The sequence below is a fragment of the Zeus faber genome, assembly GCF_960531495.2.
Source record: "Zeus faber genome assembly, chromosome: 19".
Lineage (NCBI taxonomy): Eukaryota > Metazoa > Chordata > Actinopteri > Zeiformes > Zeidae > Zeus > Zeus faber.
The window spans coordinates 16610305-16622843 of NC_137206.1; the positions used below are offsets into that span (position 1 = coordinate 16610305).

The 12539-nt window shown below is 42.1% G+C and overlaps 1 protein-coding gene across 1 annotated transcript in view; it reads left to right on the forward strand.

Moving 5' to 3' along the window:
• stau2 (staufen double-stranded RNA binding protein 2) overlaps positions 1 to 12539 on the forward strand; it is a 96841-nt gene that overhangs the window by 2151 nt on the left and 82151 nt on the right. The window contains exons 2-5 of the mRNA XM_080019895.1: positions 201 to 408; positions 1782 to 1912; positions 3122 to 3281; positions 7032 to 7167. Of these exons, the coding sequence (XP_079876021.1) occupies positions 210 to 408; positions 1782 to 1912; positions 3122 to 3281; positions 7032 to 7167 (626 nt within the window). The 5' untranslated portion in view covers positions 201 to 209. The remainder of the gene's footprint in view (positions 1 to 200; positions 409 to 1781; positions 1913 to 3121; positions 3282 to 7031; positions 7168 to 12539) is intronic.

A 12539-nucleotide genomic window follows, 5' to 3' on the forward strand; every position in this document is an offset into this window, starting at 1 on the left:
GAAGGCACCTTCTTAAGTTTCTTAAGACGCTCGATTTTGCCATATTCTGAGAAGCGGTGCACTTTCAAGGTACCTCCTGCTTTAAGTGGGATATGATGACGTTCTCCTGCGCTTGTGACATACGTCTAGTCTTCAGTATGATGTGATCTTAGTGTTAGACAACCTCTAAAGTCATGGATTTTCTTTGGTCTTATTTCCAGGAATAGAGCATGGCTCAAGTGAAAGTGCAGACCTCAGCACCCCTGGCTGGTCCTGGCCTCTCCCCTGCAGTGCCCCCCGCGGCCATGGCCAGCCCCGGATCCCTGGGTCTGCAGCCCTCCATAAACGGCACAGGCCCGGCCCCCACACTCGGCTGCCCCGCTCCTTCAGTCGGATATGGGGACGCCCCTGTGTCTGCCACGTTACCAGGTACGAAAAAAGAGGCTATTGATCGCTGCTGGTAATCAGGCTGTGGTACGTTTCCATAGTTTCTATTGGCATGGCAAGACAAACGAACATCCGTCGCTTTGGGAGGCGACTTGCTGGTCAAAACAAATAGTAAACACATCTTCTGTATAGTAGGGCTGTCAAAGTTAACGCGATAATAACTCATTAACGCAAATCCGTTTCAACGGCACAAACGTTTTAAACGCATTAATGCAACAGGGGGTGGGGGTGTGGCAGGCGGGGGACACATGCAGAGCAGAAGCCTCCGCCCCGCATCCGTCCCTGTTTCTCTGATGGCAAGAAGGGTAAAATAGAGGAGAATCCCGGGGAAAACGGGAGGGTTGATGTGCGCTTATGTAGGCACCATAGGCAGATAGACAGTTGATGTCCGACAGAGCTGCGAGGCAGCCTGTGACGCTTGTGGCTCACAGCGGCTGTGATAGACGAGCAGCAGCCATGACAATGACACATTGATTGATTGACGCGTCGGACAAATCAGTGTTGGAGTCAGATGCGCGATGCATTGTGGATGTTTTTTTTAATTGCGCTAGGTAATGAGTGGGACAGAACAGGATAAACGTCTATATAAACGCCGGAAAACAAGTATAGCGTTATTGTTTTAATTGTGGTGAAAACCGGGGCCAATTTGGGAGTGAATAGTGAAAGCCGGGGCATTTTGGTGTTTTACAGAAATTTGTTGGGCTTGAGTGTGCCATGTTATGATTTGAGCATATTTTTTTATGCTAAATGTCTTCGATGGTTTCTGTACAATATTTGTAATGCTTTGGGTTGTTAATGGATTTCCAGTGAACACACATTTGCATAAAGCAAGCATATCTGTCCACTCCCATGTTGATAAGAGTATTCAATGCTTGAAAAAGATGCCTTTAAAGTATTTTGAACAGGTAAAAAAAAAAGTGTGATTAATTTGCAATTATTCGCAATTGACTATGGACAAACATGCGATTAATCGCACGAACCCTAAATATTTTAGTCGATTGACAGCCCCAATCGATAGTCTTCAATGTATAGTCTCTATCCAATTATAATGGTTCTGGATATAGATTTTGTATAACAATTATTGTAAATCATTTATTATAAATCATTGTTAAGTCGCTTTAAACAGAGCCTGTTAAGGAAAAGTCCAGGCTACTTAAAAAGATGTTTATCAATTGATGTAGTTGTTTCTTGCAGATAATAATGCCCGAGTATCTCTTGTACACTGCATACACTGGACTAGAGTCCGCTCATATCCATACATTTCATTCATGTCTTACTTCTTGTGTTTCCAAATGCTTGTGGTGTGAGTTGATGTGGTTCCCATGCTAACGTGGATCCCTGCGTTGTGCTTGCAGGCCCGCCCCAGGAGAACATGGCAAACCCTAAAGAGAAAACTCCGATGTGTTTGGTGAATGAGTTAGCCCGTTTCAATAGGATCCAACCACAATACAAGCTCCTCAACGAACGAGGGCCTGCACACGCCAAGGTGCGATGCCTGGAAATGTCCCTGGAGTCTGGTCCCGGAAAGGCATTGTTATTTTGATCTGCATATTTGCATTAATGACATTAATGCAAGGGGGACTAAATGCACATGCATCGTTACGTGAGGCGGAATGATTGTGGAAGAGTTAAAAATCACAGAATACAATGTGCTTATCCGTCGCATTTAAATACATGATAAAATGTTTGATCAAACGAAATACTTGTGATTTTCAGACTTCTTATGCAGAATTTATGGTACTTTTAGTCATTGACTTGGAAATTTTGAAATTCGACGACATTTTGCATGACAATATTCTGTCTTATTTCCGTCCCAATATCATGACATTGAAAGAAAATAAATTGTATTGATTCCACCATTCAGCTCTAATTATAGGAACAACATGGTTTGGTTTATCAGCCCTGCTGGTTACACCAACCCGCTCTATTATGTCTCTGGTTGTATTATTTGGTGGAGACCTTTTTAAGAGAATACGTCTGGTATTGATCATTTTGGATTATTGCTGTATTTAAATCTGAATGTCAGTTGGGATTTTCATAACTGCTTATCAATACTTGGCTTGGCTTGGCTTGATTGCATTTTACTGCATCTTAAAATATATTGCATATGCTTTGACTTTATACCCCATTATTATATTTAGTATTTTATATAATATTACAATATATTTATTATTTATAATTTTTATAAAATGGAAAAACTTCGGGAGCCACTGAAGTTACTTTACATTTCAAATGGCAATGTTTAGATGGAAAGAGGAAGCCAAATACTCTTCAGTTATATTTAAAGGTGATCACTCCAAAAGGAGATTTTTACCATGATCGCTTCACATAACTGTGGTTTTAAAAATGAACATTTAATTTATTTTTACGTTTTTTTTCTCTCCGCGAATGATTCGTCCTTTAGAATAGAAACCTTTTTTCTAGACTCTTACCTTGCTGTAGATGTTGTGTCCATCCAAAGTTAAAAATTTCCCTTTTTTTTCCCCACACAAGCTTTTCAGAAATAATATCATTGGGGATATATTAATTTCAACAAGAGTGTAGCTGTATAATGAACTTTTTTTTAATTTCAGATCTTTCTTGAAGCTGTTCATTCCGCTAGGCCTGTCATTTGCGATCGGTCGGTTTGGCCAGGAACAGCTCGCCGGCGTCTCGTCGGGTTAACGTCTCTCCCTTGTGGTTGCCGCCCTCCCAGATCTTCACTGTGCAGCTGTCTCTGGGGGAGCAGGTGTGGGAGGCGGAGGGCACCAGCATCAAGAAGGCGCAGCACTCCACGGCCTCCAAGGCGCTGACGGAGAGCGTCCTGCCCAGGCCGGCGCCCCGCTCCCCCAAAGTGGACGTCAACAGCAACCCAGGTACCGCAGCGCTGGCATCAGCAACACCGACAAGGAGGAATAATAATGCAGAGTTTAATTATGAGGAGTTTGCCAAGTTTCATAGTAAATATGGCGTTATATACAAATTAAATATAGACATACAAAGCTTTTTTTTCCCAATCAGATTTATGCATTTACAAATAGGCTTTTACGTTTTATTCTTGGACAGACATCCAAAGCGGGGGAAAAAATTGCCCAACCCTGCTTCAAGTTCCAAGTTAGATGTGCCAACATAATGTTGTGTTAATGGAGATGACCTTTAGGCAAATTAATGTCCAATTTATTTTATTCATATATTATTTATGTGGATAAATTAAGTAATTAAGGTGAGGGTCAGCCAGCAAAGGCTGCTCCAACTGTATGAGATCAAATGATGGTGCAATAAGGCTTTTCGGCTAGTCTCTTGGTCATTACAAGGATACAGCTCTCAATATGTGCAGCTCCAAGTCCAATTTAGTAATTTTTTGCCCACTGAGACGTTTAGAACGTGCTCATATTTTTGTATTTAGCTTCATTCCTTTTTTTGAAATTTAATTTAATTTTTTTTAATTTTAATTTGTATTACATTTCTATTTAATTTTATGTATTTAGCGTCATTCCAATGTTATGTAAATACTCGGTCCTAACCGAGCCATACACTAGGCTCCACTACCTACTGTACTGTATGTAGCATACTGTACCGCATACTGTATCACTGTTCAGGGTTGTTCGTGATGCCGTATTGCTGCGCCGTACTGTTGTATACTGTGCTGTATTATCCCAAACACTACTCCCTCTATTCACACTCACATGCCACTTTAATTCACATGCCACTTTAAATGCACATATCTGTATATACATAGGCATATTCCTTCTATCTATTCCATTTTATTTCAATTCATTTTTATTGTATTTTATTCTATATATTTTTATCTTATTCTATAAGTATTCCACTTACTGTATTACGTTTTAGGAGTCAGCTAGTCGGTCTATTAGAAAGGAATTTTCTACTTTTTATTTTATTTTATTTTTGTACTTTTTCCTAGGACTTATTGTGTGCTATCACCGGGTGCGTTGCATTACATTTCACTGCATATATGTATGAAAGTATGTATGTGACAAATAAAAAATCTTGAATCTTGAATCTACTTAAACAGGATACAAATCAGATTCTTATATATTTTGAGTGATTGAGGGAAAGGGTTGTAGTACAGCAGAGTACAGCCGTACCCAGGCTTGACATCTCAAGCGGTTCACTTACCAAACTTAACCGGCTCCAGAAAACCTCTTTAGATGATGGTAAATGTCTCCCACCATGTCACCGTATTCTTGTTGTTAATTTGACTGTCCAGCAAAGCGGCTGCCATCTCGTCAACATTTCAAGATTCCTCATGCGGCTTTTCGCCGTCGAGCCGCTTCCAACAGTGTGGAGTTTGAGGTCCAGGCACGGTACCGTTACCGTAGCTACCGCGTGCGTTCAAATGCGCCAAGTTTCGGAGCCGGCCCCGACGGGGAGCTGTCTAATTAAAGCCCCGTTCGCAGGCTCCTGTTTCATCTCTGACCAAGTTGACGCCACAAGCACCGCTCGCGCCGCGACAACACCAGACCTCTGCAGCGCCGGAGTTATGAAGGGCCCCGGTATCCACAGTTTAATGGGATTAAGACAGCGCCGTGATGAGTTGGGTTATGCAACATCAAAGGGGGCTGTGGGAGGGAGGCCTTCGCATAGAAGCCAGCGGTCTGGAATGGAAATGGAGACTTAGAAAATATAGAACCGGGGGGGTTTGCCTGGTTGCCTGATAACCATATCAGGCAATCCATTTTCGGGAAAATAAATGAACAAAGTGAATTTACAGTTTGTGCCTGAGAGACCTCATGACACAAGTCATTTTGAAACATCTGTGCAAATATTTATCTCCGTGAACTTCATGACTTTATTTTTTACTGCTCATCAGTCGTGTTATACTTATGTACTTACTATTGTATACAACGACAACGGTAATCCTGGTGTCTTGCAGCTATTGAACCCATTTCAGAATATTTAGGTGTACCTGTTGCATATCTAAAATGTATTTTTTTTGTGGATTTTACGAGGTCATACAGGGTTTACTGAGGCAGACAATATTGCTTTTAAGATAAAAAATAAAATAAAAAAAACTTTATTAATCCCCAAAGGGAAATTCCAGATTTTCAACTTAAAAATAAAGTTTGTGATGGCCTTAGTCACTATTGGCCTTGTAGAATTCCCATTGTTGACATTTAACTCAATGTAATGTAAAGTAAGACGTCGTCTGCATACAAGGAGGCGACATGATTGCATATTCAATGTGGACGTGGTCCTGGGCTCTGACTGTTGTGGCGATGGGCTCAACAGACAAGATGAAATAATGGAGCCAATAGAGAGGCCTGATCTCGTCCCGTGTGACAGTTGAGCCCCGGGGAAGGTTTTTGGGTATTTGTCTTAATGGCTGCCATGGGGGAGCTGTAGAGCATGTGGATCCAGGAAATGAAAACGGGGGCCTAAGTTACATTTTAATAAAACAAGATATTGAATAGTCGAACTCCTCTCTGCAAAAGCCAACACAATCACTAGTATAAAAGAAATAATATTCACGTGACCATTTTGGCGGGCATTCAAAATATCTGCTTAGTTTATCTTATTTGTGTAGGCTCTATGTGACTTTATTAAGATGTTAATTCAAACCGGGAAATGGAAATTCTGTTCCGCAATTGTGTTCATTTCCATCTCTTATAAGCACAATATGGAACAATATTAACATTTAAATGTAATACTCTGATTACTCGGTAATATTTCAGTTTTCATTTTCAAATACGAGTATGCATGTTTTGCACATTTGAAAGGAGAAGTTCAAATGTATTTACATCACGAGACTTGACTTGGTTTGTGTGTAAGAATATTGAAATATTTATTGAAAAGTGGAAAGGACTGTTGAGATTTTCCTATCCAGTTACCTTCTATGTTCTTTCTGTAACCATTTAAAAAAATGTATGCAATAGTGCACTACCATTTCCTTTTCAACAACTTGCCTCGCTCCAGTCTAACAATATTAAAATGTCCATTTAAATATGAAAATGGAAAACGGTGACCTCCATTTCTACGTTCTCGCACGGTTTCTGTAACGACATAGAGCGGCATTCACATTTTCATGGCCAGCCGACCTGTATGCATGCGCACTCTTTCTGTTCAAGTAGAAAGGGAACTATCTTTCAAAAAGGCATTTAGACAATCCGCACGATTCATTATACAACCATCCGTTTTGTACTTGGAAAAAAACAAACCGATTCGATTTTATATTTATTTGACATATTAGTAATTTCCTTGCCATTTCATCTTCCTCTGCCAACCTTTACTGTGGTTACAAAATACACCATATTCAATGGAGGGAGTAGTAATGTTGTGTTTAATTTTCAAATGATCATGCTGCCAGAATATAATAATCAGGTCTGTGTAGCAGCAATGCAGGTTTTTTGGGGTTTTTTTTACCACTCCTTCCACATTTTGCAATTCATTCTTTGATTTAGCTACTCTATCAATTGCGATGGAAATGAACAAATTCAAATTTACCGTGAAAGAGCGCGCCATCATACTTTAGAATTCTGTTTTTAAGAAAAAGAATGGCCGGGCGATGATTTTTATTTTGCAGTATTAACTTTGGCAAACGAAGCGTGGTTTGACCGTGCTTCATTTATTAGTCTCGCTGTTCAACACGTTTCCACTCTGTATTATAGGAAGTATAACCCCCACGGTGGAGCTCAACGGTCTGGCCATGAAGAGAGGGGAGCCAGCCATCTACAGGCCCTTGGACCCCAAGCCCATGCCCAACTACAGAGCAAACTACAACTTCAGAGGGATGTTCAACCAAAGGTGAGCTCCAGGGATGCATCATTATCATCATTATTATTATTTATTGGTTGATATTGATAAACATGCTGAAATCAACTCTCCTTCTCTGACACGTATGTGACATATTTGTCATGGCACATAGTTTCAGACTTTTTTTTATCAGATGTACTCTCAAATGTCAATACCCTATCAAAGCCTGTTATCAGACACATATCCGATGCCGGTGTATGCATCTATTTTCTACTGAGGTTAGCGTGATATTTCTTTTATTTTATTTTATTTATAAGATAAGCTTTATTTATCCCAAAGGAAATTGCTCTATAAATGCACAGTTGGAAAATGTGCATAGAGAGGAAAATAGACAGTATTGTAATAAAGATAGAAAATTGTAATAAAATGAAATAGTAATAGAAATATATAAAAGGGATAAAAGTGAAAGTTGCAAATATACGCAGTTAGAGACCACGGTGGTTTGAGCTGATCTGCATCCTTTCAGACTTTAATCCACTGTAAGATTTAATGTCATGCAGTATTTTGCTTTCACCGGAGTCCATCTGTGGTTGCGGTTCTGTTTTTAGTTTTAGGATCAATCGATGATTTCAAGCGGCATCGCCACTTTGATCTCTGGAGCCCAGATGTGTGTCAGTCGCCTGACTTTCCAGTGTGGCTGTCTAGCTCCTGGGGGTCCTCTTCCTCTTTTTGTTGTTGTTGCTAGACTGGAAACCACCCGGCCGTTTCCAAAACTCTATAAAAACGCCACAGAGTTTCGATAAATGATCCGACCCCTGTGCCCCCTCCCCCCCGGTGAAGGAATGCGGCGGCAACATGGTGCCTTCACATTATTACCCGATTATCCTGTCTGCCTGACCTCCCCCCATACACACAGGTATACACCGTGGCCTCAAACTCCAGATGGGGGAGGATAAAATCTCTAGATAATAATAGTAACCATAACAATGGAGAATGTCAAGGGATTTGTAAGCAATAGATGTTGGGAGAGAAATCCGCCAATAACATACTCTAATGCCGCTGAGTTTTTTTTGTTTGTCTGACTGATATTTTAAATATATAAGCTGGCATTTTGTCTCCAGATTTGCAGCTATATAAGCAAATATGCAGGTTTTCTTCATCTCCGCATTTCACTTTATTTACTTCGTATGTCGTCCGAGTGTCAACCGTGCGAGCCCCCAAGCATGTTCCCGCAGACTCGAATGCCCTCCAGATGGCAGTGTTGCCTCACCTATAATACCCTAAACCTGCTCTTGTTTTAAAAGGTGATTGAGCACCCATTTTGTAACAGACACATTATAATTAATGCGGCCGGATTTATACGCAGGTGCTCAATCTCAATGAGAAACCATTGAGGAAAAACGTTGGCGGTGCAGGAGCGTAGGCCTGCGATAAGCAGTTTAGCTCATTATATCACATTAGAACTTATTCTTCCAATGGCCTGTCACCTCACTGACGCTGTGCCAGTGTCATTCAGGAAGCTGACGGTGAAAAATGCATTATTAAACCACGTTCATGATATTCTGTGACAGAGGTTTCTTGTCTGGTAGAGGGCCTTCACTCTAATTGTCAAGGCCGTCTCTGTCACACAGTTTTTGTTTTAGCCTCGCCATGTCAGCAAAAAGCCTGGCATCTGGATCGCATGTTCTACTATTTGATCCATGGAAGAGCAAACAGTGGGCGAAAGACACTGAGGACTTTAACGTGTTTTGGGGGAGGAGGCGGAAAAAAAAAAAAGAATGTTTTTTCCAGCATCTGTCTGTCAATGTCATCCATCACAGCGGCGAGTGTCGAAGACATGCCTCGCGGTCTACTTTGTTTTGTTATATCACTTTGGCGCAGAGGATTGTCACCTTGGGAGGGAGGGAGAGAGAGAGAGAGAGAGAGAGAATCGTAGCTCATTTTTATTCCAAGGTCGCTGGTGTTTTTCAGGAAGGTCCCTCGTCCTTCACTCCCAACGAGCCCCGAGGAAATGAAATGGAGACCCCGCTAAATACGTATTCTCTTCTTCTGACAGCTGCCTATGTGGCGGAGTGACGGCCCGGCCACCATCGCTCACCTTAATGATGGCGGATGAAAGCGAAGGTTTCCATATGCTCGTGTCCTTATCTATTATGATGAATAAGAGTAGTCCAGAGTCATGTTGATGGAGGACGTTACCATTAAGAGGCTCGCCCAGGTCTGATCCATCAGCGCTCTAATCACCGCCAAGACCAGTATTGATTCATTCAGAAAGCGCCCCGATGAGGAATATGGCAATAATATGAAATGATCATTTATCTGCGTCTCCATGAATCTTATTTATGGTTTTAAGGGCCTGTGCATAATTTCTGGCCATCCAAGTTTCCCATTTTAATCAGCGATCCATCACGCCATTGTTCACCCTCGTGCACCGTGTTAAGTTGATTCTCAAGCGGTTTTTTTTCGGACTGACTGTCCTGAGACGCCGATGAAAATGGCTATCCACTACTCAACATTATATGAAGGAAAAAAACACTTGATTAAGAAATGTGGGTACATCAGCCCCTCGTCCGCCGTGGGTCCAGACTCCTGTGTTATCCCCGGAACCCTGGATTTCAGATGCTCCCGGCATTCCCCGCTGCCATTGTTCCGTGCTGGAATTTTCCCTGTCCCAGTGGTGGTCAGCCAACCACCTACTCCCAGTCCTCATTTGAGTATGACAGTAAAATTGATGTCCAACGTGATAACAGCAAGCCGGAGCAGCCCCGGTTGCTCCGGCTTGCTGTTATCACATTGGACATCGTCGTGTTTGATATTTCCCCCTGCGCTGATGCTCCGATACTGGGCCGTCTCCGGGTAGTCCCCGTTTCCCCATGAGGAAACGCCAGAGAAGACCTCGCCGCCTCTCACACGAGGAATCTGGGTGTTGAACACGGCAATTTCCGGAAATTGCCGTGTTCAACGCCCAGATTCTATTGTGTGGAATCAATATATATCAGATAAGATGAGATAATATCAACATAAACACAAATCTTCTCATATAATTTCCTATATGTAGTCTCTTTTCTTTTTTAGCCACATACAAATACATTTTGTTATCGCAGTGGAACACTGTGAAATGCAACGCACACCTACTGTTACTTTTCACAAGGTATTTGTGGGAAAACATGCCCAAAATGAAGAAAAACCTCCAGTGCAATTTTTGCAGTTCGCTTGATCTCCATACTAAACACACAATGAGCAGGGATGACCTATTGAAGATGCATTAAGCCATGTTTCTCCTTATCACAAAGCTCCCAGTCATTTCTGCCGATGGCCCTGAGAATCATGTCCTCAATCCACCGCTGTATGTGCTTTTCAGAAAAAACATCTTTTTCACTTCAATTTTAATTTCCTTTAATCTCGCTTAATGCAGTGGAATTAAATGCGGAATTGAATGCATCCCACCTTGAAATGCGATCAACTCCACTTCCACATGTATTGCATTCCATTGACTGGTGGTTTAAACACGCCAAAAATAAAAGCTCAGGACATTGTTGCCAGAGAGCTTAAAGCCAAACATGCAAAAACGCAGCTGGAACCCTGCGCAACAAACAATAGACCCGTATCCCTCTCGTACGTCCCCATGAAAAACAACATGGCGGGGTTAACTTGCAAATTCTCCTTGGTTGCATTTCAGTTAAAACGATCCGGCGATTGTGCCAAAAATGAAATGTAATGGCCGTCTAATCACAAACCATTACTTAATTGGGGGGCCCATTGGAAGGACTAGATGGAGATAATTTGAGGCCATTAAGAGCCTTTTGCAACAAATGGGATCCAAACCCCTCTTGGACATCTGTCGTACAATTTCACATGACAAAATTAGCGGCGAAAACCTGGGCAGGGATTCAACGTTACCAAGACGGACGAGCTCTAATGAGGGGGGCGGAAGATCAGGAGTCAGCGATCAAGTAGCAGTCCGTCCATAACCCCCGTAACGCCAACCATGCCCCCGATTTGCGGGATAACTTTGGTTCCTTACTTTCACGTAATTCACCGGGAATGCGTGCTATTTTTCTCCCTTACGTCCTATTTGGGACGCCGTATCTCCGCTTATTGCTATTGTCATTTCTGAGGAAACATCGTTGGCAGCACGTGAAATTCAGGAGCGTCGCTGTGGACAAAGCCGTAGCTGTGCGAGCGCGCGCTTCTCATTTGTAATTTCGTCGCGATTCGTTAACACGCATTTGTGAATTTGCACCTTCCCAAACCGTCGCTGAGTCAGGAGTGAGTTTTTAGCGCCGGCGGAATTTTCCACTCCAAATAAACAGGAAACTTCCTAACCGATTTAGAAATAAGAGCCACACTGTTTCCACTGCTCTATCTGCGCACTGACCCAGGGGCGGGTGGAGGTTGATGCTGATGTTGGCAAAGTGGCTTTCATCTTGATTTTCAGAGTGGTTTTCAGAGTGTGCTCGCTTTGTTTTCCCTTTTGTTTCGATGTGTAGCCATGTTCCACATTTGTTCCAGATAACGGCTTGAGTGGAGCCTTCGGACAAATTGGGGGTTCACACAGGAAAGTCATATCAGCTCCTCTAATGTTACTGTAGGTAGGACTCGGACGCAAAGCCGGTGTTTACTTGCTTTTATTTTTGGTAGTAAATCAGGAGGATGTGTTTCCCCCTATGTGTTTTATATGTCCTGTGATATTTATGCTATTCCAAGGTTTCCTTTCTCTGCAGGGAAATGGTTAAAAAAAAAAAAGACATCTTACGATGCCAAAGCATGTTTTAAAGTCAGTTTGAAGATTAAAGGGGATTATAAGATTATAGGATTATCGCGTCATCTAAAAATCTCTAGTGTCAGCGCTATAGGCAATGCTTTTGTAGAAGAATCATGGGCTAGGTTGTCATAAATCGTTGCTCTCTTTTTAAGTATCACATAAGTACATAGACATTGTCAATGTCACCGTGAGCATTGTAAAAGTTGTTTCGTTTGAGGGGGACATTGGCGACTGACAGTTGTTTTCTACAAAGGGTTAAGATTGTAATATGGATTTGTCCGTGCTGGATCAATAGTACACACACACGCGCGCACACACACACGCGCGCACACACGGCTGTCTAGTTTGTCATCTACATCACGTATACATCAATTAGGCCAGGCTAGTTCGCTAGAAAGACATATCTGCCCAGGAGCCTTTTTCTATATTCAGCATCTCCTCTCATCTCTACCTGTATAGAGTTATCAGATATCCTCTAATGTCCTCTCGTACTTTGTCTCTCTCTCTCTCTCTCTCTCGCTCTCCCCCCCCCCTATTTCTTGCTCTCTTTCTCCCCTTCTTTCAAGTCTATATTTTATAGTCCAATGGCCTGTGGGGCTTGAGAATCTCATATAGCATAATCTGGGACGCTATGTGCCCCCTTTGTATGTTGTGTGCG